Here is a 27,754-nt window from a genome sequence, read left to right on the forward strand (position 1 = left end):
CCACTTTTGCTTCCAATTCAGCATCATTGTTTCCTGAGACTGAGAATTTTTCTTCCATTTTTATTATTATTGATCTATCATTTTCATTTTGCCTTCTGCTTCCTAACTAGCTTATGTTTTTTCTCAGCCCCTGGATTGCAGATTAATTTAGTTTTCCTATTGATTTTTTTTATTTCCTCGTCTCTACAGTTTCCATGTTCTTCCACTGCTAACAAGATTGTAGTCCATGACTTGCAAACTTGTGACATACCTGAATTTTTCTTACAAGACATTTATCATCATTTTCACTAGTTTTCAAGCATGCTGTCATAGCTACTTACTCCTAGGATAGAGATAATATGCTAATTTGATTAGAGTTCATCAAGAATTTATCTCCAGTTCTGCTTTTGTTGCTGTTTCTCCCTTCCTGTTGCTTAAATTCTGTGGCTCTGGAGTCAATGGTGTCTTCAGGATCAAAAAATCAAGGTGTCCAATGCCACGTATACACCTGCAGTGTCTCTCTGTTCTAAAATTTCTGTTCATGAGACATGTTCCACAGCCAATAAGAAATTCATGTGACCAAGAACAGTTGCCCAGAAAAAATTCTCTGAAATACATCCTGTGAAGTCTCTCCCTGAACTCAGCATCCTTTCCAGCTAGGAAATTACATTTCATCAGCAAGACATTGGATGATTACTCTTTGGAAGAAGACTCTTGAGTCTTCTCATGAACACATAGCAACTTGGAACTAACAGGTGAATCGTTCACAGCAACGTGCCTGTGTTTTAGGCTGTCATGTCATTTTGGTCACCTCCAGTGCACTGGGGTGGTGATTTGGCTGTTGAAGGGCGCCCAGGCACATTGTTGTTCTTACTTGTATATGTGTTTACTGGTATTTAAACCTTCAGTGTGCCCCTGGTTTGTCAGGTGAACCTCTGAGAGAAGCCCTGTTGAGTAATCTGGAACTGGGGACTCCATGGTGGGTGACTTGACTTGGGAATGACCTACAGTGTGTTATTTTAGCAAAGCTTCTTGAATACGAGACATTTCAGGAGAGACAGATGTCCTGGCAGAGCAGTGTGAGGATCACAGATGGAGTTATAAGATTGGAAAAAATGCTGTGGGCATGATCATGCATGATGCGGGGCTCTAGTGAGGAATTGGTGTCACCCCAGCTGCAGCTGGGGTAGAATTTGTACTTGGGTTTAGATGACAGCATGGGTGAAGGCAAGGGTCAGTGTGATCTTGTGTAACACAGACGTTAGGTAAGGAAGGTGTCCATTCATCCACTGCTGTCTCCTTTCCCCACCAAAACACTATTCCGTCCCATACAGTCTTCAGGATGTGTAGTCCTGTTGTGCTTGCCTGGAGAGTTGGTCTTTCACTGCTGCCCTAGGGACACTCATCCACAATTCTTCCCGTTCCTGACCATCTATTGTATTATGCCCTGCTCCTCTTAATGACATCTCATTATTCTGCATTTTCCAGCTCTTTGTTGTGTTCCTAAAGGAGTCATTATGGTACCTGTGACCTTTAGGAGGGGAACTCTAGTACTAAGAGGCCTTATTTGAGAATCATGTGAGGACAGTATGATACAACAATTAAAAAGAGGCATTAATAAACTGGCAGACTATTCATTTGAGGTCAGGATGACGGTATATAATTCTCCAGCTAAGATGACTGTTCTAATACCAATTTGGGTTACTTGATCCTGGGGTGGATTTTACCACATAGCATAAAAGTGCTGGTTTATCTATCAATGCATAAGTCTAAGTAGATTAATATTTACATTTCCTGGGAGTAAAGAGGAGGAGCAAACATTCTCAGAACCACAAAAGTACAAACTTACTGTGTAGCTTAAAATAGGAAGCCCAGCAGAGATGAGCAAAATAAACTCTAGTTGTCAATTAAACTCTCAAGAGAGCATAAATATTTCTCATATAAGCTCTTGAGTTTAACAAAAATTGCAAATACTCAGAGTTCCCTCTTTTGTTCTTCTTGGAATATTTTGGCTATTTCATCTCATTAAGGGAGACAAATTTCCTCTCAGATGGAGTTTGGCTTTTATGACTGAAAATGTTTATGACCAAAATCTTTCACTGAAAAGTTTGTTTTAGTTCAAAAGGGCTTCTGGGTTTGAATATTCAGATTAAAACGGATCTCTTCTGAAACAGGTGGTCCAAGTGCTTTTTGGATCATTGACTTATAAAGCCATTCTGAAGCTTTGACTTTTCATCCCAATTTGGAAAAGGAAACAATAAACCTCCAAAGCCCTGGCAAGTAAAGAAAGCTACTTCTTTCCCAGCTGTAGTTGGAGAGGGTCTTATTCCAGCAATAGGATATTCTTGATACGTCATAAATAACAGTAGGAGAATAAGAAATAAGTTGTTTTATGCTATCTTCAAGACCTGTCCTTTGGACTAATTTTATCTATGAATGCATATCAAGAGGGAAATCCTTAGTTATCTTTTCCATTATGAAGCAGCAAATGTGTTGTATAAACAGAAATTAATAAAAATGTCAAGTCAGATTAAAGATAAATAAAAAGGATGTACTGCCTGTCAACATTACTTCTCTTAAATACCCATTCATCAGCCTTCATTTATGGAACTGATGTTTTGTTAGAGCTGCCCAATTCTGCGAGAAATTAATTTGTTGACACAGAGCTCCAATAATAACAAGACCGTCCTTAACAAATAATAGTGTGCTTTTCTAGATACAATAAGAGTTGTTGGTTTTTTTGTTGTTTTTTTTTTTTTCTAGAAAAACTCATTTCACGATGGTAAGATCTTTCTTCCTTTGTAATGTTACTATATATATGTAGGCTATATATATACAGAATAAACACCTGTGTCTTGTTCTACTTTGCTTGTAAATCAGAATCATTCTGGTAGTCATTAGAAATGTGGGGATCTGCTTCAGCTTTTGCAAGCCATGTGCAGCAGCCTCTTTCCTGTTTGATTATGTCTCTGTCCAGAGTGAACTCAAGCTATGAATTAAGCTTATCCCTGTGAGTTGTGGTATCAGAACTGATGCAGAAAAATGGGCAATAAAATCCATCTGATCCTGTGTTGAAAATTTATCTTCAGATTAGACCTTTTTGAGTGCTACTAATAGGTGCAAATGAGCCAAATGTCTTTCTGAAATGAAGGAATGTAGTTTTAAAAGAAATCATTAAAATTGAACACACTGAAATGTGTTTCTAGTAGGCAAAACCAGGGGAAAAAAATAAAAAAAGAAAGAAAGAAAGAAAGAAAGAAAGAAAGAAAGAAAGAAAGAAAGAAAGAAAGAAAGAAAGAAAGAAAAAATATTTGTTACCACATTTGTATCTTTTGCCCTGCAATTCCTTGTTTGCTAAAGTCTGCCTTTGAGATGTTGTCCTGTTCCGAGTCTTAAAGATCTCCCAGAGAAACACAAATGGAGTCAAAAGGGAAACCTTGATGCTGGCATCTCAAAACATTTTAGACCCTCAGTAGACACAGCCACATTTGTTCAGTCAAAACTCCGGTGGGGTACCCCTGGATGATTTGAAATAGCACTTCAGATGGAAGACTGTGTGGGCAACTGGCTCAAGTGTAAGCACTATTTATCCCAAAACACTTGTTGAAAAGTGCCTCTTTCTCCCCCAACAAATATAAATGGAGTTTCAGATAAACAGCTGTCTAGTAATAATCTGAATTGAGGTGGGGCAAATCTGACTCAGTTCCTTATGCTTGTACTCTTCTTATCCTCACTGTGATGGAATCACTTTGTAGGCATGACCAAATCACTTTACTTCCTTCATTAGCTAACCTGGAATTGGGAAGAATTAGTTATCCTTTTTTCCTGAAGAAGCATGTGGGAAGAAACAAGTAACGGGAGCTTTGTGCATGAGACAAAAGCTGCCTTAATGTCTTCTCCTGATGCAGTGCCAGCTGTGGAAAGTGTAGCCCTGTGAGAAAGCAAAAGCCAAGCCTTGAACGACCTGCACACATCGTTTTTAAAGCCAGAAGGAGATCTGAATGATGTTTGTAACCTTACTTTATGCATAGAACAGACCATAGGGTTCTCCTGACTTGATCCTCTTTGCCTCCCAGCCATCATCTCTCAGACTGAGATACACAGATATAGGTGACTCATCTTTCTAGTACCTTGCAGCCAGCCCGGGATGCTCCCTTCCCTCACCCAATGACTCCACCCCATCCCAGTTAACAAACCCTTCCAAAAAAATAAAAATAAAAAAAAAAAAAAAAAGGGATTCTAGTTTGCAGGGAAAGACAGATCAAATACTCATGTTATTTCCCCCACACCCTCCTTCTCTTGGACCAGGTCTCTCTCTGCTTTCCAGGCAAATTTCTTTTCAGGTTTTCCTCTCTCATCAGCTGAGCACCCTGTTAAAGTGAGGTACTCCCTGCCATAGGGTATTGCAAAGATGAAACTAAGAAGTAATCATATTAATCAGACTCAGGTCAGACTTGTTCAGGGAAGAAAAGCTCATTGAGACATGGAGATAATTCTCTAATGCCTGCCTCAAAAATTTCAGAATTGCCTGTTCCTGAAAGCTAGGACAGCACTTGGGCAATGTCATTGAATGTTTGACTTCTCACCCTCTCTTTACACATCAGGGTATGCAGGGTTATCAGATGATGGGGCCTCAGGTCTGACATTTATCCTTAGGTGACTGCCAGGGCTTTGAAAGGCATTTTAGAGTTTGTTTATTAAATGTTAGCAAAGTGTAATTGTGTGAATAAATGTCAGGTCTGGAGTTAGAACCAGACTTTATATTGGGACCCTCCCTAATAATCCAGGGGAATTTGGATCCAGGTTCACTATTTATACAGCAGCCCTTTATGAAAATCAGAGTAGGAAACAAAATTCCCAAGTTTGAGTCTCTTTCTGCGTTTAGGTAAGGTGGAATTTGGGATCAGTGTTTCTGAAACCATGGGTGAGCAGTGGGACAGATTGTCTGTAAATAACAGTTACTACTGTCGCACCGAAGTGACAGATGGATTAAGGTAACCAACCATTAGACAGTCTTCTTTGGTCCCTTCATGCTTTTCCAAAAATCGGTGTGACTTCATATTCACGGCTGTTCCATTGGGGAACACTCAGGCTATCAAGATAGGATGTATTTCACCTAACTCGGAGGAGAGATCCTTTCACCTAAACTTGGGTGCTTAGTACCTTTAGAGATGCTCTGTCAGCCTCATGTGGGTCTGGCAGGGAAGGTATAGATCCTCTAGAAAGTTCTTGCCCTTCTAAAGTAGTAGGATACAGCATGGCACCAAAAGTGGCACCAAAAGTGACCCTCAGTGCCTGTTTTTAGGCAACTAAAGGTAGCCCTCTAATACAGCCCTATAATATATACAGTCCCAGCAGGTTTGTCTGTGCAAGTCCCATGAAGAGGAGCTTCAAAGGGGGGAGAGGCATCTCATACAAAAGTAAACACCCCAAATAGACAGCAGGAACTATATTGTTAAAGCAGCTATTTGTCTCCATTGGTTATTAAGGGAGCTGTTGGTAACTAGCTTAGGGCTATAGGCTACTCACTTTTATTGCAGTCATGAGACCTAAAGCATCCTCTCCATCATTTGAAAGTTTCCATAACAAAGGAGAATTGGGGGAAAAAAAGAAGGAAGGAAAACATTAGTACAACAATGAGATGTTTGCCAAATCATGTACCTTGCTGACAAGTGCAAGACCACAAACAGTTAGGGTGACAGTCACTCTGAAATGCAGACCTCAGGCTTACTGAGTATGTCTGCAGGTGGATTTTAGTTTCTGACTTCAGACCCTCAAGATTAAATACTTTGGCCCAAGTGACTAAGGACACACAGTATATTCCAGGCCAGAACCGGGAAGAGAATTCAGGGTGAGTGACCAATGCCCCTGTCCTGGCCTCAGTGTTTCTCTCTCCCAGTAAGTGTTATAGGTTTAAAGTCCCTAGCAGGCTTTCCTCTGACACCTGGGCAGCCAGTTAAAAGTAAGCACTAACGCATCTGCCTTCTTTTTGCTGTTACAGACAGATTTGGTCACTTATCAGCTCTGTCACATGAACCAGTGCACCTGTAGCGCCTAGCTATGCAAGAACCTCGATCAGTGCTATGGTCTGTGCTGGGGTAGCTGAGTTCTCTCCCTCCTGTGGCATCCACTGGGATGCTCAGCTCTTGGTGGCACCTAGCACACAGTGATCATCAACTGAGGCGGTCAGAATTAATGCTGCCAACCAGATAAACAAGCCAACTGTCACCAGGGATCAGTGTGTGCAAATAAACATGAAAATCTAGGTGAGAAATGTCATCATTTTCTTTCAGCAACCCTTGGATGGGGGAGCTCATGGAAAAGAGTGAGAATAGCAAATTCATTTATATAGAATAAGAGTATCTCTGCTGAAGTAACTCCCAAACTTTTCAGCTAGTAATTCTCCTTCTGGACTGATGAATCACTTCTGCAATTTAATTTCAAAGAAGATAAAAGTCCCTGTTTTTTCTGATGCAGCCTGTGGCAATTTGAATTTCCAGTTCTCTGCTGTCACATCAAACTAGAACTCCTGAAACTTGAAATGCTTTCTCCAGTCCAGTTCATCATGTTAATCCCATGTGATTAGTCCTGCTTATATTTGGAACTTGCCCATGCCTAATAGTCTATAATTCCATCTGGCACCTTCCATTGTGATTGCAAAAACAGCAAGTTTTGGATCAGTGCCTTTTTGGCAACCTTGATGGAAGTAACCCAAACCTGACTCTGAGCTGACAAAGAACGTCAAGATTTGGTGGTTTAATTTCAGAGGCAAAAGTCTTCTTTCTGTGGGTGAAGGACACCCCCGCCTACCTGCCCTTCAGTAGGTTCTCTCGAAACAATTCCCTTTGTGTTACCAGGGAATGGTGCAGTCACTAATGTGAAGAATTTAAGATTCACGTCAAACCAGTGGTTTGAAGCAGTTGTCTCTGATGAATAAAGCGAGAACAGTTTGACTTCACGCTCTTAAATACGACAAAGACAATTCCAGCAAGAGCAAGTATACAAGCTGCATGCACCGTTTTATTTATTTCTTAGGCTCCCTATGGCCCTGCTCTGCTAAGAAAAACATTTCAAAAGATGTCACATAACTTTTAGAGAAGCATTTTGGTATCTCACGTAAGAAGCATTTAATGTACAAGATTCCCAACACAGCCAGTCTCCCAGTGTCTATTCGAGTGCTTATTGCACCATTTGTTATAAATAACATTACAATAACCACGGGGAATGATGTGATGGATGTCAAGATACCATAATCATTGAAACACACCACATTTCATTGGAGGAAAAAAAGAGCATATTCTGAGAACACCTTTGTGTTAGCAGGTCTGCTGCAGTGTTCAGCTGGAAGGCAGTCACAGAGTTGTTCCATTCATGGACCACAAAATGCCAGGAGCCCTGGGACCCTGGAAATGAGAGATAAATATGTTGATAAATGTCTTCTCACAAGCTTAGGTTGTGACCTCATCAGCCTTGAGATAACAGTTCGGCAGTTCTGACAGAGTACATCGTCAACAATCTTGAGATAGATCCGTGTATTGCAAGCTACCCTTCTTTGTGGTGAAAGCAACACAAAACTTGCTCCTAGGTGCCAAATCCCTCTGCTGATCACAGTCCACAAGTCACAATCTTCTTTTCAGATTTTTTTTTTCTCTTTCTTTCCTGTTTACACCGAAAGGAAACTTGTCTGAGAAACTCTCTAGCATATGCAACAACAACAGCAATTAGAGCAAATCTCAATTCTCAGCATTGAGATGGTAACAGAAATAATAATTACCCTGCTCAGCAGATTAAAAATAGAAGTGGTAAATCTGTCATTTCAGCTTTAATGACAGTGAAAAAAAAAATATGCATTTTTCAGGAATGATTTATCTGCTCTATTTTAAACATCTCTTGTAGAGTGCAATGAGTGGACTCCACTGAATCTGAAGGGAGTCCAGTGTGACTAGGTTACATTCAGATCTCTTCAATGCAGTCTTGCACCATGGGTCCTGGGAGCCCCACCTAACCTAAAGGTGGTTTCAGATGTGTTCTGTGTCAGCACAGCACAGAGCTGCCAATACTCTGCACAGCGAGCCTTGGGTGAGCCGAGCCAGAGCCAGAAGCAAAGATCCAAATAAATCCCACCCTTAGCTCCTTTTGGAACCCAGGAAAGGAGTAAAAGGGTGTAAAAATAAGGTTACTTGCTGGGACCGTTAGTTTCGTTCTACATTTTAATTTCTGTTTTGAAAGGATTACTAGCTGTTGGATATTTGCTTGCATAATCTCATATTTCTGGTAAACTCCTGAGTTGGTTGCAATCAGTGATAAAGCCGAGAGGCTGTTTTTGATCAGATTGGAACTGCAAAATGTGCCTTTTAAGGTGTATCTCATCCTTTAAGCCTCTGTTTGACTTACTGGTCTTATTTTTTCCTCTCTCTTCCTTCTTTTCCAGATAAATTTTGTATTCCTATTTAACATAGTTAGGATTTTAATGACAAAGCTGAGAGCTTCAACCACTTCAGAGACAATACAATACAGGTAAGTCAGCTGGTGCTTCTTGCTGTTCATGGTATTTGCAAAGAACTGCCTTGCCTGTCCTGTCCTTGTCCCGTCTTTGTCTTTCCAGATGCCACTATGATTTAGAGGGTGTCCTTCTTTCCACTTGAGCTCCTATAGTTAGTCCACAGTATTTATTTTTGCAGGCTCTCTTTAAAGTGTGCCTCCATTCTTTCTGTCCACTCCATTTTGATATCTAAACAATGGAAACTGCCAGGGCGTGCAGGTACAGAGACAGCTGTGCACTGCCATGGCCCCAGGTCTTTACCTCCATCAGGCTTGCATTTACCTAAATGCACGTGTGAAATTTCCCCTTTTCAATGAAATCCAAACTGTCAGTGAGGATAGGAATTTTATCAATTTCTATATGTGCACAAGCATATACATTACATGATATAAATGTCATAACTCCTCTCACTGAGGAATAGACCATTCATTAAGCTAATATGGTGCATCAGTGCTTCTCTGTCTCATTTTCTAGCTTTGTAGATGCAGAACAATATCAAGACTTCCCAATAAGTCACGTGTATGTGCATATTAAGATCCATGTTCATACTAAGATCCTACCAGAGTCAGGAGTTAAAGAACAGAGCCTGGGCCAAAGCACTCATACCACATCTGTAATCAATAGCAGTATTATTACTGATGATTATTGTGCACATACAGGCATTTAAAGTAGAGTTTAATGATATTTGTAAACTGAAGGTTATGGGAGAAAAGGTGTTCATGCCTCTTCAGCTGGTACCAGCATTAGCGTAACCACTTGGTGGGTTGCATCAGGGAACTAATCCTCAACAAATCGTTACCTATTTAGGAGGTGCCTTTTAATTTATTTTATTTATTTATTTAATGTAATTTTATTTGCATATATATATATGTTTTTATATTTTACTTATGAGGCAGATCAGTTTCATGAGCTGGGTGACTGTACAACCTCACAAACACAAGTGTGGTAGAAAGGAAAAGACAGGAATGTTTAGCCCAGGGCAGCAGAAGGAAGGTGGCCTTCTGGCAGCCTTGTGGACTTAGATCAGACCCAAACAGTCCTAAAAAAAAAATCTTAGAGATCAGGAGATGCTGAGTGCCTTTTCTGTCTTACTATTTGCAGTGTCCTGCAACATGAGCCAGTGTTTTGGAGCATTTATGGACAGACAGGTCCTCACTCTGAGAAATGGCTCAGTTTTTGTGGGGTAATATTGGTCACAATCCCGTAAATCATTTCTAGATAAAATCTCAGTGTATGAAGCTGAGGCTTGAATCCTGATGTCTTAAAATCATCCTGCTCTTGACTTTGGAGGCAGTTTTCCTGCAGTAATGGGGTTTGTTCTTTTACCTGGTTCCTTCCTTTTACTCCTGTCAGTGGCTTGGGCACAAATGTGAAGTTAATGCAATAGTCTGATTTTCTTGTCCAGATTCTTCTCTGCACAATTCATAAGAAATTAAGAGGAAAAAAATTACCCCTTTTCATGCTCAAACCTCATGCTATAAAACTAAAACTAGCATGAAAAAAATACAACCAACAATTCAAATCTCATTACATTTTACTCCCTACTGCAGTTGGCGGGGATTAGAGATATTAGATTCTGAGGCAATCTAAAGTAACTGCCTTCCTCCTTGAACAGATGATGGTGATCTTATCTTCCCTACAAGCTCTGTGAGGGAATCTTCTTTTTTTTTTTTTTTTTTCACAGCCTAAATAGAAACCCTTACAATTCCAGGAAAGCCTGGGGCAAGGCTTGCTGCTCTAAAGCTGAGTACTCCAAACATTTGTTAAGCAAGTATTAAATAATGTGGCAGCCAGTTTGTTAAAACTGTCACTGTCTCCTGACACTGACAGTGCTTTTGTGCCTACCTACCTACCTGTCTTTACCCACCTTTTACAACCTTATTATGGAAATTTATAGAGACTTAGCAAAATTGCAGTCTTATGTCTTTGTAAAGTATCTAGCACAATGAGGTGTTGTTTTGCTTCTGGCATCCCAAGACACTATTACAACCCCAATAATAAAGATTAGCCCCTGATAATTCCGTTAATAACAACTTATGCTTCATTGGGCGCCATCTGCTTGTTTATTATTTGTAAGACAGCCCTAAACCGTTGCGTTGGGGATACAGATATTGCAGGGAGCATGAGCATTTACACTCCAGACAGAATCAAAAGGTGGGCATAGGGCAGGTCTCACCCACACAGCAGTCCTGCCCCAGTGCAGGATTTACTACCTTATTATCCTGAGGTGTAAGAAATCACTCCTGCAAAGAATCTCAAACCTTCAGCCTAATGCAAGCCCTGGAGATAAGATAGAAACTCTCCAGAGGAAGAAGAGACAGAAACAGAAGGATGTAAAAAAGGTTTCTACCTCTCCCCTGGAGTTCAGGGTATGGGAACAAACAGCAGGATGCAAAGGTAAAGGCTTTCCCAGAACACTTTTCTTCGAGTGGTCAGACACTGGTCAGAAACTTATTTCACAAACCCACCCGTGGTTTCACAACTCAAAGTGGAGGCTGACATTCTTTCCCTGCCCCCCCGGCTAAACTCGCTCCAGCCTTTTGGCCATGGGGTCAAGCTCGAATGCTTGAATTATCTGGCCATTGTGCAAACAGAGGCTTTTACTGCTGTCCTTAGAGAATGCCTTAGCAGCGTGCCCTGAGAGATGGAGGTACCTACAGGGAGCACTTGTACTCCCTAACTCCAAGCACCTGTGTTAAGACACTAGACAGAATTTTACATGTGAATTTTGCTCTGAAAGCGGTTCCCTCCTCCAGTGACTGTACGTATTGGACAGCCCTGAGCAGCTATGTGTTAGGAAATCCTTGTTTCTTCTTGGCTAGTCCCTGTTCAAGATGTGCCTCCTTAGATGAACTATCTAAGGAGGCACCTAAGTTCCTTCTCCAGCTAATGTAGGTACTTCTCATCCCTCTGAATTGCTCAGACTTGTGCCCTCTCTCCACTTAGGGAGCGATTTGTTTGGAGGTATCATTCTACAGCTGTTCAGGTAACACAGTTCTATCCTCTGTTCACTTGTGTTTTCTCTTTCCTCCCCACAGGAAAGCAGTCAAGGCAACTTTAGTTCTTCTGCCTCTGCTAGGCATCACATATATGCTTTTCTTCGTCAACCCTGGTGAAGATGACATTTCCCAGATTGTCTTCATCTATTTCAATTCCTTTCTGCAGTCTTTTCAGGTAGGAGAGCAATTTTATAGCTGGTATTGGCTACTGCTAAAAGGATCCTCAGTGCTTTTCAGCCATGAAGCATATGGCAGTGAAGTCCATGATTCAAACAATATAAAGAAAAGAGCTCAGCTTTGTTATTTATGCTTACTTAATAGATATATTCAGCATGTCTTATGAAGTGGAGGACTCTTTTCAGGTGTATACCAGAGGGATTTACCTCCCTTATCAGCACTATGTTTAGTCTACAGCTACAGGTCTTTACCTAAGCTCCATCTAAAGTCAGGGGACAGATGATGTTTCATCCCATCAGTAACTGTGAGAGAGGATGATGAATCATGCTTCCAAGCTGCCTCTCTCTCTTCACAAAGCGAGCTGAGATTTAGAATAGATGTTCCTAAAGCAAAGGGAAACAAATCCTACCTGTTGGGTTTACTTGATTAAGACATTAACTATGTCCTAAATGCTACCCAGCCTCTCACCCTAGTGCTCCTGCAGTTCTGTGTATACTCAGTCATCAGACCATACGAACTCTTTGAGCACTTGTACCCTATTTCCTCTTTCCACTAAATTTTACAGGAGTTCTTCCAGTTGTAAAAGGCAGTGGAAGGTGAGTAATTGTCCGAGCTTTCTGGATTTGGGAAAAAAAAAAAAAGTGACTGAAATAATTGAATTACATTTGGTCATTTACTTCTGCTTAGGTGTGTTATATGGTTTTACCTCTGCTTAAAGACCCTCCTGGTCTGGAGTGGAATTGTGTTTGATATTAGTGTTTTACCTTTGATATCTGCAGGAGCAAATGCTTTGATACCCAGTTTATCAATGTAAATACAAGACACATTCTGTCAAGCCAAATCTAAGACTGTGTAATACAACAGTTTTGGGCTTTCGATTACCGTATTACTGATTGCATGTTTAGCTTTGAAGCACAGAGCATCCTACCAGAAATTGAAACTGAAAATTGAAAAACAAAAAATGACAGTTTTAATCAATGAACAGAGAGGAACTTTAGCTCTTACCAGTGAAGCAATCCACATTTTTCATTCCCTAAAATTAATTGTATTGCTCAAGGTCTCCAAAAATGATGCACTGCTTATTTTATTGTTAGTGTTACGAAGTGTTACGAAGTGTTAGTGTTACGAAGACGTAAGAAAGGAAGGATGATGAATCTCTGCTTTATGATGACAATAATTACAGTCCGTTGCTGAAAGCAGAATGGATGGGACTCTGCTCACAGGTTTAAACATGAAAGCATCATCGTGTTGTCGTCTGAGTTTCCATTATGGTCATTGCAATCTTTGCAGTCATTAGAGAGGTATAGTCACTGCTGTCAATAGATTCCACAGTGCACTTCAGCTCAGTTGAACGTAAGCAACCTGATGAAACACAAGAGCATCTAAGGTCATTTGACACCCCCCTGTGGTGTCTGAGACATATGCATAGAACTGGCAGGCATGACACAGGACCTGTGCCTTTTGGGGAGGCAACTGGAAGCTGTAGAAAGGCTTTAGCACAGCTGAATTGGCAATCTGCTCTATCAGTGGAAGAGCTGTCTAGATTCTAGCTCTTATGTATTAACAGTGAGCTGCAAGACAACTGGTATCTTGTCATGAAACTGTAGGGTAAAGATTTTGTCTGGCTGGAAATGGATGTCAACAAGGTTGTGTTTATACTCAGGATGATACTAGGGTAAAGCTCAGTCCCCAGTTCTGCATGTGAAAATACTTACCTAATAACTGACTGCTTTCTATTCTTTCCAGGGTTTCTTTGTGTCAGTATTTTACTGCTTCTTGAATGGTGAGGTAAGTAGTGTCTTCTGCTGTCAGCGTGATTAATTCTCGGGAGGTGGAACCTGCCTGAGTGCCTGATTGTAGAACATGAGATGTTTTTACATGGGGTCATAGTCCCATCAGTCTGTTCCTCTAAGTTTCTGTTAATGTGCATCTGAACTTCCCAGCCCTCTTTGTGGGTGTCCTGTGTTCACAAAACTTTATCCCATTCAGCTCCAACTGGGAGGGCAGAGCAGAAGAGGAGTATTCTCAGACTGTATTTTTTTCCACATTTTGAGAAAACCTTCTTTGAGGTTTCTCATTAATTCTCAATATGATTTCTGGGCATACATAAGCCTTGCTTCTCATCTGGGCTCTCATTAAGGTTATGCTACAGGTGACCCATTTTTGTAATGGTATTGCCATGCTGAGTTGAGTGAGTTAGTTTTTCTGTGTGAGTATCTCTGTCTGAGTGATCGATACCTGTTGTAAATAATCAGGAACAGGGTTGGTGTGCTCCTTTTGAATTAGTTTTGGGGGTCTGATACTCATGTAAGAAATGTCTCACTAATACCTCTTTGTGTTTGATCTACACCCCAAAGTGTGAGAGATTTATTTTTTTTTTCCCTGCTTACACTGCCAGTGTCTAATTTATCTGCATTATGCATGTCATTTTTTTCCAGTTAAAGTTTGTGCCTCTGCAGGAAGGAATCTAATGTCTTAGTTATTGCAGCTGAATCAGTATATATTTTATATGTGCTGCTTTTAGTTTCATTGTGAGCTCCCTGTGTGGCACTATGAGAAGGAATGGGCATGTCTTCTCACCTTTCTACACCTCAGCTAATGAGGCACCAGCATTTTGGTGGTTTTGTTGTTGTTGTCTTTGGTTTTGTTGTTGTTGCTTTTTGCTTTTCTTCATTTCATGCCTTCCTCATATTAACTCAACTCTGAGGTGATGTTAACAAGAAGCAACACTGCTTTCCCAGGTTAGGCACATGCTATTTTTATAAACAGCCAGCAGAGTGTCCTCGGCTCTCCTTATAACCTTCCTCCAATGAATTATGACCACTCCATTTGCTTCTTAATAAGTAGGTGAAGTCTTCCCCCAGAAGTACTGACTCCTTAACTGTGGGACAACAGTTACCTGAAAACCTTGCTATGTATCTGAGTTGTTTTGTGATCACACATTTTTATTTTTTTTTTAATGTGAGCCATTTTGCTGCGCAATCTGATGAAGTTGAAGGAACCAGAAGACTCATATATCAACAGTTAGAACTTTGTATTAGCCCAGCGCACTTCTATTTTGTGGACTTAAACTAGGGCCAGGTCATACAAGGCTTTCACTCTTCTGGCTGCTCTTTCAGCTGTCCTGAAGTGGAAGAAATATCTCCTTCTTCACTACAGCAGTCTGAAGTTCTCCATCCATGGCCATGAATCCACTTCCCATTTAGTAGCTTACTATATAACTAGTTCAGGCCAGTCAATACAATCTCCTTCTCATCAGGTTAGCCTACATCTCTATTTGCTCACCTGAACAGCTCTAGACATTACTGACAGTATGGACTAGCTCTCTGCTGATTCTGATGCTTGCCTAGACACTCAGCTCACATGTAGACACCTACAAACAGCTAAATTTGTGAGCTAAATCTTCCCTGCACTCATATGTTTACATAATGTATAACTTGTACTTGACTGACTAAACCATGGCAACTCCCTAAGTAATTCTTTGAGATATAACATAAGACTAAGTCCCCCAGATATTGCAGCATTTTCTCTTTGAAAAGGGACTTTGGATTCATCTTATGGTATTGTGGGCATGTTTTTGAAATATCATAAAGGTTTTAAAGGGTAAAATTTCCTGCTCTGTTCTAGCTTCAGCTCTGCAAAGCTTAGAAACAAGTAGAAAATTCAATGGATTTTCAAAGCCTTCTGAGTTTCTAATGATGTTGCCCAGAAAAAAAATGTATCTTACAGTAAACCATTGTAAAAGCTCTCCCTTGTGATACCGTCTGTCCTCTCCAGATCTCCACACTCTCATAAAGCATTTTAAAACACCTTATGTTTCCCACATCACATTCCAAAGGCCACATCACACTGCAAAAGCTTGCAATAATGCTGTGTCTTGCCTCCTTGTGAAGTGAAAGACCTGTACAGGCTACATTGTCAGATGAAGGCATATATATATAAGGCCTTGGTGGTTAGCATAGCAGAAGTGTTTTTCCTTATCATTAAATTCCATATCTAAGCAGTGAAAGCTATATTCATTTATTGCTCAGTTAGATGTGCAGTACATTAAGTGTTCCTCAAATATGTACTATGAAAAAGCCTGTATTTCTCAGTCCATGTGAACAGCATCGCGTTGGAAAAGAAGTACCAAAATATCATTTGCATTCTCCTGACATCAGTTGCTTTCAGGGAGTCATCCCAGCTAGGAGTGGTGATGAAGGAAATGCCACTCAATCTCCTAGCATTGTAAGTAAAATCCACAGCAGATTTAGCTCATTTAATAGTTAATTGCATCATCCGATAAGATTGTAGTGTAACAAAGACTTTTTTTTTTGAGAAGTGAATCTGCATAAATGTCCATATGGAATAGTTATTGCAGAACTTCCATAAATTTCCTCTTCGTAGAACAGCCTGAAATCTTTATAAATATCACTGAAGCCTTGATGAATTATCATCTCTTTAGTCAGCCTGGTATTCCTGTCTGTGTGATAGATGAGCTGATGATTTGCTGTCTCAGAAGTTTATAAATACGTCAGGTTCTCCAGCTATGACAGACTTGGGTGCTTTAAATGCATGCAATAGTCTTTAGCAGATTATTTAGCCCGCACAGTGCCAGGCCTGCTCTTAATTATGACAAAAAAAAAAAAAAAAAAAGATAGAAAATTAATTAATTTAAAGTTTAAATAATGTTGTGATCTCAGCTGCATCTCCACCATTTCATATTTGATACAGATGCCACTAGGTTCTTGTAAACTCCTAATGATTGTCTGTAGTAGAGCCAATGACTGTTGGCTGAAGAGCTCACACAGTATGGATCAGATGACAGTTATCAAAGTTTCAGCTTTTTGTCAATATTCTACCTGTTAAGTTTGGCAAAAGAAACAGAAAAGAGTTTTTGCTGTGTAACATCTTGTAGCCTCCCTTTATTTAAACAAACGTGGACTTATGACTTAGAGCAGAAATTTGTTGCTTCTCTTCCTATGAGCAATTTTGCACCTGATCAGAGGAATTAAATTTCCTTCAATTCCAAAACAAATTTCAGACAGATATAGCAGGAGCTTTGTTGGCTGAAGTGAGAATTAAGCTGATGGGCCAGGTGTTGAGAGAGTGTGTATCATTCAAGCTCCCTTTCTGGAGATATGACTCTTCAGATATTGAATAAAAATCTTTCCAAGCTGATACATTATACACAAGCTATTCCAGTGAACCAAGGGAGAAGAAGCAGTTTAGATACAGAATTGACATTCTTAGGGTGTTTTTTTTTTTTGCTTCTGAAAAGTTCTGAAGCTGTTGTGAACAAACTGCATGTGCCATGGATGGGCATGAGAGGCCACTGGCACTTGACTCATATTAAGCAGCTCTAGAGACCTTATGGAAAAAAGTTGTCCTTGTTGGATGCATAGAACATCTACTAAACCTAGAGGGCAAAAATGTGCAAATTTCATTTAATCTGAAGCATCTCTGCACTTCCAAGAAAATTGAGATCAAGCTGTTTTGAGAATCCCAGATGTTGTGAAAAATGAGAATGAAAAAAGATGCATGCATTTTTGTTACATAACACTTTAAAAGTATGAATGTTGGTTGGGGGGGGGGGCTAATGACTGCAAAAATCAAAATGTTCTTCAAAAATTTCTCCATCGATTCACAAATCACAAGATTGAATTTAATTTCACATAACATGGGATTTAAAAAATGAAAAGTTTAAGATGGAGTTCTCTTGAAACAAGAATAGATGTTGGCATGGAACTGTGCTGAACAGAATATACTTTCACAGAACTCCTATTGGACATTTTTTCCTAGAATCATAGAATTGTTTGGGCTAGAAGGGACCCTTAAAGATCATCCAGTGCCACCCCCTGCCATGGGCAGGGAACCCTCCCGCCAGCCCAGGCTGTCCCCAGCCCCATCCAGCCTGGTCTTGGGCACTGCCAGGGACTACTACTACTCCTCTGGGCAGCCTGGCACAGGGCCTCACCATGCTCTGAGTAAATAGTTTTATTTTTCACTACAGATCACTAAAAAATCTTTAAGATATTTGAGTTGATGAAAATTATTCTACCTAGATCAGTTTGATTGTAACAACATAATAATCTATAAGCAGTGATATGCTTTCGTGGTATTTCATCTTTATGTAAGTATGGATGACAGAATAGATTTATAAAAAAACTAAATCATCTCTTCAGCCTCTGTAGTGCAAGCTGATGAATTCCATCCAGTAACTGCACTTGACAGTATGTGTTTAATTAAAATGCTTGTCTTTCAAAAGGTTTCTTGGTGTGGGATTCATCTCACATGGTACATGATTTTTCTGACAATGATCTTGAGAAATGAATGTTGGAAGAAAACATTATCTATCAAGGTCACTGCCAGATCCGAAACTTAATAAAGGCTCAGTGAAGGTTATAGTCCTTAGGCATATGTAGAATATTCTTGAAATTCCTTTATTTGTGTGATATGAAATCTAGGATAAATATTCATTATAATTTCTTACCAAAAGAGACTCCCTGTTATTAAGCCTAACAACTGATCAATGAAGATAGGGAAAAAGTGCACTTATTGCATTTCGTATTCCAAGTGTATCTTCCTGTATGGTTGTCTTAGCTGTGGTCTTATATCTGCTGTTGGTCGGAGTCTGGAGGGGAGGAGGTCAGATCTCAGATGCTGCATACCCCAGAAAAGGAAATAAAATATTTCTGGTCAGCCACTGGTGACCCTTCAGAGGAATGAGAACTTCACTAGTAGGCCTGGCTCCAGTCCTGTTACCTCAGCAAAGGCATGATGGAAACAAGAGGATAAAGGGGGAAAGGATCCCTGCCCCCAGAGAATACCTCTTCTTGCTCTTAGGTGCTTTATGTCATTTCCAATAGCCATCAGTGTTGACCCCTGAGAGAGTCCTGTGATCCTTGGGAGACTTAGCAACCCTAATAGGAGATAATAACATAGCTGTACAGTAACAGAGTGCTTGTGAATGAAGGTGGCGATGTGTTAGAGTGACCCAAATTTATAAAGTGATACTGCTTGATGAATGGGAAAAGAGAGAAGTCACCTCTAGCAAGCAAGATGAAGGAAATAAGGGAAATCCTGATCAAACACAATGGAAAAAGAAAATCATACTGAGGGTATATCAGCAGTAGAAGAAGGGCTGAGAGGTGTTTTGAGATGTCTAACTTTGGATGTACTCAAAATGGCTGGATAATTCTAAAGCGTTGGACCAGAAACCTTCTGAGGTCCATTCTAAACTTAATTATTCTATAATTCATGAGTCTTATATCCATAATAAGGTGGTTGTCCTTCATCTCCACCCATGCCTGGGGGGATACATAACTAGCAAGGGTTGTGTCTGAAATTCTCTTGCAAAGAATGAATTCTCATCTCAAGCAAATTCTAGTATTATCTGGTCAATATCAACAATCAGCTACGAATTAACATTTAAGATAGAAAGCAATTATCTGACTTAGAGGGAAACCATAACCAGAGAGCAACAGAACAAGTTACTTTGTTAGATGGCACTGTAAATTATTCTCAAAACTAGGTGCAAGACAAGGATAAATATGTTTAATTTTTTTTATGTTGACCCTTTACCCAGGCACCATCTGTCTCTCAAAATCTATTAAGCTCAAAGTGGCTTACTTTGATCTGATCATCTTGGGAGGCTATTCATTATAATAGCCAGCTATGAATCATGACCTAAATGGTTAGTCATCCACCTGCCCATCAATCTAAGCAGACTTCACATTAATCATCCCGAACCCAAAGGACACGCATTAAGCGTTCCTCCAAATCACTGAATAAATATGAATATGGGGGTGGACTAGAGGGCTAAAGTTTAATTCCATCTACCACAATGATTGTTTTCTGAGCAAAGGGACCCAACAACATGGATGTGAGTACTATTGTTAAATGCCCCTGAGAATGACTGGTCAATACAAAGTCAAACCTTTCTGTTGGGACCACCAGGCCATGGTTCATTACAGGACTGCAGTCTCCTCCCACTACCCATCTCCTCACCTAGGTGTGTTCTGGTAGAAAGTCACCTTCACAGAAAATCACCCATGACTCCAGTAGGTCTCTTCAGACTAGCATCCTATAAGAAAGAGAATGTCTAGGTATACTGAAGGATAAGAATGAGCCTGAGAGTCCTTCCACACCCCATTTTCCTTTTCACTACAGTGCTGCTGTTGTGGCAGTGACTCCAGAGCACTCCACAACAAAAGCACAAAGGCTTGGCTTGGGCTGATTGCACTTATGGCCTCCCCCTCAGGTGGTTGGTTCTGCTTTTTACCAGTCCCTTTGTGGCCCAGAAAAAGGGAGCAGCATTTGTCTCCTGCACAAAATGTGCAACAAATCTTTACTAGTCAGAACTGTGATATCTTCTCAAACAGTTATATACATTAACAAAATTGCACTGCTGTAATCTTAGAAATTAGGCTTCAGTGTCCCAGTCTGGCAGGTGCTGCAGAACTATCAGCCTGTTACTGTGATGTATCGAAATGCTGCCAAAGACTCTTGGAGGAAAAAAAATAGAAAAAGAAAAAGAAAAAAAAAAAAAAAAAAGAGTTGCAAACCAGTTAAGCCAGGTAATTTGGAGGGAGAAAAGAAACTTAATAGTGGTACATAAAATAGCAATGTGATGAAAAGGTCCACCTGAGCTTCATTGTTGGAAGATTACAGGATTTATTGCCATGTTTCCTTCGAGCTTTGCAGATTTCTTATTTTTTTTTGGACTACATCCACTCCCTACCCTACTAGGATTAAATACTGATGATGGTATCTTTATGGAGACATTTGGCTCCTTTCTTTGTCTGATGGTAAGGTGGCCATCTCTGGTCCAGGTTTGGCTCTACTGGGAATCTTGAAAAGCCATACCGATAGGGTACGGTGTGACATAGGTATAGTTGTTTGGCTATTTAACACAATAAAAAACCTCACTCGTATCTCTGTGAGAGCATTAGTGTTCCTCATCAGCAGATCCTCAAGTCTGGCATTCCAGCAGGGTCTGCCCGTAGGCCATTCTGTTTCTTTGCTTCCATTCAGGATTACACTTACTTAATCTTTACAAGGATCTGGGCTTGGCCCATAGGCTTTTCCACAGCATTTACTGTTAATGCCTTTTAGATTAAACACCCTTCTCCCTTCAGGAACACTTTACCCCTCCGGAAAACTTTCAAGGTATTGTGTAAAGCATCACCTTACTTTAAATTCTTATACGTAATAGATGGAATTTATTCCCCTAACATTGGTCATCTAATACATACACATTTGCAGGTAAGCTGATCACTCTCAACTCCCTTTATAGGCTGTGATTCACCCAAATGAGAGTAGAATTCATCTGACCTATTTCAGTTGTCTCTTTTGGATGAACTGTTGCCAGCATCTTTTGGCCATTCCTGGCTATGTCTCTGCTGGATACAGGCAGAGACCAGGGCTTCAGAAGCTTCCTGGAAGCAAATTCCACCACAGGATCAGACCCAATGAGACAGATTGGTGCCCTGAAATTTAAAGTCTGCATAGCCAGTTCTCTCTTGCTGGTCTGGGTATTGTTTGAAAGTCCCTCTTCCCCATTCATAGCTTATAATAAAATTGAATAAATCTTCATCAACTTTTCCACAATTTGCGCCACCATTTGCAACCAAAGATGTTTAAAGTCCAGGGTGATTCTCCAGTGACCTCCAACTGCAGCACCAGGATCTGAAGCATGGCACAAAGATGCTTAAGTACATGTGGAACTTGATGAATTCATCACTGAAACCCATTTTCGCAGAGCAAAACCTGGTCTGTTTCAAAGCCCATTGAAAACTTTATGAACTATTTTTATTCCATTTGCTTATAGATCAGGTTTTCTGGGAGTAAAAAGGTGCATATGAACAAGACAAGAACATAATTAAGGTTATATAGTCATTAAGGTTATATAATTGTTAAGGTTATATAGTCACAGACTGCTGAGCACCGTGACTCTTCAGTAATCAGAGTCCCTGTTGTCCCTCTGCCCCTTATTTTTTAATGTTTGCATGTGTGGTGTATCCTCTGGGGACAGAGTATGGAGGGGTCCCAGAAGTCTTTCTTTCAGCTTCCATTGCCATGACGGCTCCTTTAATCCTATTCTTATTATCAGAGCCTTCCTTCTTACCTATGTGACTACTATTATATTTCAGTATTGCGTCAAGAAGCCCCAAGTGAATGGACCTTTTTGTTCTAAGCACTGTGTAAATGGTTCAAGCTATCTTTCTGTCTGCTAATAAGACATGACATTTCTTCCAAAAATTTATTTTAATGTCACTGGAGGCTCCTTCCTCAGCTCATTTCTAATTGATGGCTGCAAGAAATTAGCCAGCAGCTAGTGTATAGCACAAATAATAGCAATACGAAGTTGATGTCCATTTTATCAAAAGCAAACCCTCTTTGCGTCTTTTCATCCTTCTCTCCATCCCTTCCATTCTTTTTGTTGTTCTTCTGATGGGAGGTTTTTCAATAATTTTTCAGATCAGATGTGAATTTTTATGATTTCCAGATGTGATGCTAAAGGTTGAGAACTCCTCAGTTAGGTGATCCAATTGGGAAAGACAAACTATCACCCACTGAGATCTGTCTGTCCCACCAGCTGAATTCTTTCTCTTGACTGCTGAGAACAGTGCCCACAGTCTGTAGGCACAAATATGTTGGTAAATCTGATTTGACCACACATTCGGGAACTGTGATTATGATTAAATCTAATTTGATCGCACATTCAGGAACTGTGATTTGCACAGGAGGCAAAATGCAAAGTGAGGAAAAGGGTAACTTTGAGGGAGTAACTATGTGAATGAAAAAGACAGACCAAGGGTCACTGCAGAGAACCGAGCTGTATGCTCGACAGCGTGGAGAAACTTCACGTCATGTCAAGCAACTGAAGTTACACAGGGATGAAGCTTGTAATTTGTATTTACAAGGCTGCTTGATAAGCTTTAACTGCTGATGATAGTGTGTATGCTTCTTTGAGTTATTACTGGCAAATGCTATTAATTTCAGGTCATAGAGGTGCTAATGCTGACTCTAAGACATGGTACTGCCTCTACAAATGCTTAACAAAAAGGCGTAATTGCTCTGATGATTAACAACTGGTTTGAAGTTGCTATTTTGATTTTTCTGTTCTTCTTCATCCCCTGTGTAATAGCTTTTTTTTTTTAAACATATTATTATAGCAGTCACAGCCATTTTTCTTTTTTTCTTTTCTGACCTGAAGTTAAGCCAGCATTTTGTCTCTGAGTTCAGTTGTAAGAGATAAATTTGAGCTTAACCTTTCCTGCTTGTGCTTTGGTCACATCCTAATTGCAGTGAATTATTTTCTCATTAAAAAAATGCTTTGCACTTATCCTTGTAAGTGCAGAGAGTCTATTTTCATGTGCCTAGACCATTAGGAATGGCTCCAGCTGTACAAGACGACAGCACTTTTGTTACTACTTTTTACACAAAGCTGGTAAGCAAACCGTGTCATGAAAGCCATTCAGACAACTGCTTGTTTAGACTCACGTCTTTATCTCCAGGTGTCTCTTTTTGACTTGATTGGTTTGAAGCTCAAATGATAAATCTAATCTGGCTTCTCTGTCTGAGTAAGTATCTGTTCACACAAGTTGCTCAGAAACTTTATTTTTGCATCAGAGATGAAAAAATTCACCTCTATGAAGGACTTAAGTGGGTCATGGGCTCTCTGTGCAAGGGCAAATTCCACTCCAGCAGAATGGGGAAAACACTTTATTAACAAAATCTCAATATTTGGTGACATACGGGGAGAAATGAGCATTCAAGAGGCAATGTCCCTCTGTAGAGCAGGTCCCATGTTCTTCATGGAACAATTTCAAGATACTTGTTATCCTCTGACACTTTACATCTTATTACATCTGCCTTAGGTGCCCAACATTTAGTGAAGCTAGTTTTGCACTCAATGGAGCAAGTTGTACTTAATTTAATTCCACATATCCAAACCACCTCCTTTGGGGAACATGTCTTTCTCCGGTAACTACACTGAAAGCATAAATAATTGGCCAAGACTAAGTACCAAGCCTTCAGATGATATGCATCCAACCTTGCATGTACAAGACACCTGCATTTGCTCTTGGGTGTATGTTATATGCACCCTTAAATCCTGAGGCAGAGGTAAGTATCCCTTTGCCACTCCAGGTAGAACCATGATAGGTTTGCAACTAGTGACAGCCAGGGAAGCACAGCACCATGGTGCGTATTCCTTCCACTGTTTCTCATATTTTAACTACATGTTCAGTGAGCCAGTGAGGGCTGTTGGATGAGACAAGTTAAAGTGAGCGGTACAGGTGGCTTCTGCTTTAGTAGCATAGAGCTGAGTCAGCCCATCCTGCCTCTGGCTGTCTCATATAAATATCTCATTTAACTCACTTTGTAGGCTGACCAACCCCCACCTTAAAAGTAGTGGGGGTGTTTTTACCTACTACTTCATAATGAGAGGGTCTTCCAGAAATCCTCTGAAGTGTTTAACCACATTGTTCTCATTCCGAGCTCAAATTCCTTTGTGATGATAGTGCTCCTCCTGGCAGTGCTGTTTTTCAACTTAAATCCTTTCTCTTTGGTGTTCACTCTTTCCCTTCTCCATGCAAGTGGTTCCCTTATAGACTTTATTTTTCTAGGGTCTGTCCCACCCCTATTAACTGTGAACCACGTTAGTTTATGTTTAATTACATCATCAATTCAGAATCAAAAGAACGAAACCTGCTGTGGCTCTCTCCTCACCTTGCTATAAACACCTGCAACACAATTGTCTCAAGTGTTAGAGCAAGCAACACAGATCACACAGAACCAAAAAAGTAACCAAAGAAAGAGGTCTTCAGGTCTGTTTTGCCCAATTTGCACCTTCCAGAAGGACTCTGGTAGAAAAGCCACATTTCTAACTTCAAAATTCCCCTGCCAAGGCACCAAAGATGGCAGTTGCAAAACTGTTTTCCAAGTTGTTCCTTGCAAACTTAAAATGGGGTGTGCTTCATTGGCAACTCCGGTGATGATAGGGCTCAGAGTTTCTAAGCAGTGCTGCACGCTATGGGTCTAAGTCTCTGAAGGCCCACCAAGAAACGGGAGGACGGCAATCATCTGAGACATGGAGTGCAGATCCCCCCTTCCCATGCCGCGCTTATGTTGTATGTTTTAACCATCATTCCTATTCATCTAAGACACCTCATGCTGATAGTGTTGGGTTTGGGTTGGAAATACTACTTCTACTTGAGCTCATCAACTCATTCAAGCACACACTATAGACAGCATGTTGGAGCTGGTCTGAGGTGGGGCTGGCGAGTGTTGCGTTCCTCGTGTTTTGAGCAGACTTCACACTACACCTGAAGACAGAGTATAAGCTTTAGAAGAAATGGAGAAAAGCAGTGGCTGTGCAGCTTCGGACGATTTGTTTCAATACCATCCTCCCTGTAGTCCCAATAATGATTATAGATATGATTATAGCTACAGCATGGCTTAGATCTACCTCATCCAGGTGCTCAGAGCTGAGAAGCTCTGTCAGTAAGGGTTTGCAAGGCTATGCAAGCCCATGCCAGGCCTCGTATGGTTGCCATGGTAGTTGAGCCATGTTGAGGTCTACTCTATGGCAACATCACTGCTATTAATACCCAAGCTTTAGCCTGACAGTGGTAAAAAGGGGATAAGAGCACTCCTTAAATTTTCAGGGATGCAGTGAAGATAAGTACATTAAAGATTTGAAAGCATTCAGGGTAAGATATCAATATTGTCTAAATTTAGCTAAATTTATAATCCAAACATCTAAACAGAGATGGTTGTCTAGACTCACTTTATAACTAATGAAAAGAAACATGCATTTTTCATTTATCTTGGTATATGATCTATTTTGGACATCTGTTGTAGGAGAAGATGCATTATACATTTTGACCATACTAATTTGGTCAGGAAGAAAACTGTGGGTCCGTAGATGAGGTTTAATGTCTACATTATATTATTTATAACCCCATCTTCTCAACAAATGTGTCTTTGGCAAAGGAGGCCCTGGCTTGATATAGAGGTTGGATTGATACAAAAATATTCTTTCTTCAAAGTTGACTGGATTTCAGGTTGGCAGCAGAACATCAGCATCCTTTCCAAATGTCATGTCTGTGATTACTTATCCAAGAAGCTGTGCCCAGATTAATTTCACCTAAATTTGAAGACTTACCTAGCTGCCTAGGTTAGGGGTCTGAATTGCTCTTAAGTCTCTACAGTAAGCGGAGATTAAAGAAATATGCAGAAACTGGTGTAAATACTTCATTTCAGGTTCTGACTTTGAGTTTTGTCTTCTGGTGATTTGTCAGGAAGTGGTTGCAGTCTATGTTAGGAGCATCTCTAGCCTTTGCTCCAATTATGTTTTCAGCTAGGATCCCTATCACCTGTCATTTGAAATGCTCTGGGGTATTTAAGACATCAAATATAAGACAAGAGATGTGGGAAACACATATCTTTTCCGAGAGTGCAGAAAATATCAAGTGAACTAGATGCACAAATGTAGGAAGCTGAATCAAGCCCTGTATTTCAATTGCTCACCAGCTATCATAATTTTTCTCAGTGCTACCTAGTGTCCCTTTACTGAGGACACCTGCATATTCTAAGTGTTCATGTCCTTTCCTTTTTCTCTTACCAGGTCCGCTCTGCTGCCAGGAAAAGATGGCACCGCTGGCAAGACCATCACTCACTCCGAGTACGTGTGGCACGTGCCATGTCTATCCCCACATCTCCAACACGAATCAGCTTCCATAGCATCAAACAGACCGCAGCTGTGTGATACGCCCTGCACATATATGCACCACCTGGTGGCCTTCAGGGTTCTTCTTTCTTCACTCTCCCCAAACCCTTTTCTTCAGACTTTCTTCCTTTATTCTGCACTGCGCTTTTTTGCAATGAGGTGCCCATCACATTTTTGTGGACTCTCATCTCCCACGTTCATAATGCTGCTTTAAGACAACCAGGCAAAAGCCTCTCGGAGTCGGTGGTGGCGAAGCAGATTCAAAGAAGAAAGAGGTTCAACTGACTGCACCTTGTGGAAACTCACAACATGAAGCCTAAAACAGCACAGTGGCAGGAACAATCAATTTTTTTCTCTTTACTTTTTTCCCTTCTGTATTGTGGTGAACAAAGACTATTTTCAACATGCTGCCCACCTCACCCTGTATATTGGTTCCCAATGATTTCAACAGTTTGGTGTGTAGATAACCCGTCTCTTTCTTGGTCCTTTGTAAAAAAATTTCTTCTCCACAGAACTGTCATTTGAGAACATGTGACAGAAAGAAAAGGAGCATCTGAGAAGTGGTGTGAAGAATCTGTATTTATCTACCTTCCCCATTTCACCCTTTGATAGACTGGTAGTTGGCCGGGGCATCACTGAACAGTTTAACACAGGGCAGTTTGCCTTGCAAGAACCATGCCCTGTTCATACACAGAGTTTTGAAAGGACAGCAAGGTCTCTAGATAGCTCTATAAAGTATCCTTAATCCTCTCACCCCCATGCTTTCGACACAATGTAAGTAGCCCTTGGAAAGTCTTTGTTTGGTTTCAGCTAAGAGCATTGGGGTGGGGAAGGACAACAGAACATGTTTTCTGGGTTTAAAAAATATAAAAGGGAAGCACTGTAAAAAAAAAAAAAATCAATAATGAGAAGAGGATGTTTGCGTCATGAAGATAGTGCTATATGCTGCACAAAGATTATCTATTCAGCATTTTGAACTAGAGCAGTTGTATCTACTAGGCTTTTTATGTGTTGTTCAAAAATACTGTATATTTTCAATAATAAACACTACTCTGGGTTGGTTTCAATAAAACCAAGCATCATTTTCTTTATTCTGGAAAGGAAGAGGAACCCTGACTACCAGTAGACTTGAGAGTGTTCTTACATCTACGACCAAAGAAAGAAATCCTGTATGATAATAAGCCAGGAAGAACAACTTCAGGATAACATCTGAGGACATTTATACGATGAACTGTTGTCCCCTTTCCCAGCACATGGTGTTACTCTACACCCATATCCCCCTGTACTCCCCCTCACTCTGCTTCTTTGCCATAGCAGAAGGAAAAAAGCAAGTTGTGT

At 40.4% G+C, this 27,754-nt stretch overlaps 1 protein-coding gene across 3 annotated transcripts in view; it reads left to right on the forward strand.

Moving 5' to 3' along the window:
* The window catches only part of CRHR2 (corticotropin releasing hormone receptor 2), a 158,196-nt gene extending 130,714 nt beyond the window's left edge, over positions 1-27,482 (forward strand). For all 3 annotated transcript variants that reach the window (XM_040548705.1, XM_040548707.1, XM_040548706.1), the window contains 4 exons: positions 8,411-8,496; positions 11,560-11,695; positions 13,444-13,485; positions 26,315-27,482. In XM_040548705.1, the coding sequence (XP_040404639.1) occupies positions 8,411-8,496; positions 11,560-11,695; positions 13,444-13,485; positions 26,315-26,455 (405 nt within the window). In that variant the 3' untranslated portion in view covers positions 26,456-27,482. The remainder of the gene's footprint in view (positions 1-8,410; positions 8,497-11,559; positions 11,696-13,443; positions 13,486-26,314) is intronic.
* Positions 27,483-27,754: the final 272 nt, after the last annotated feature.

This window comes from Cygnus olor, chromosome 2 (assembly GCF_009769625.2).
Source record: "Cygnus olor isolate bCygOlo1 chromosome 2, bCygOlo1.pri.v2, whole genome shotgun sequence".
Classification (NCBI taxonomy): domain Eukaryota; kingdom Metazoa; phylum Chordata; class Aves; order Anseriformes; family Anatidae; genus Cygnus; species Cygnus olor.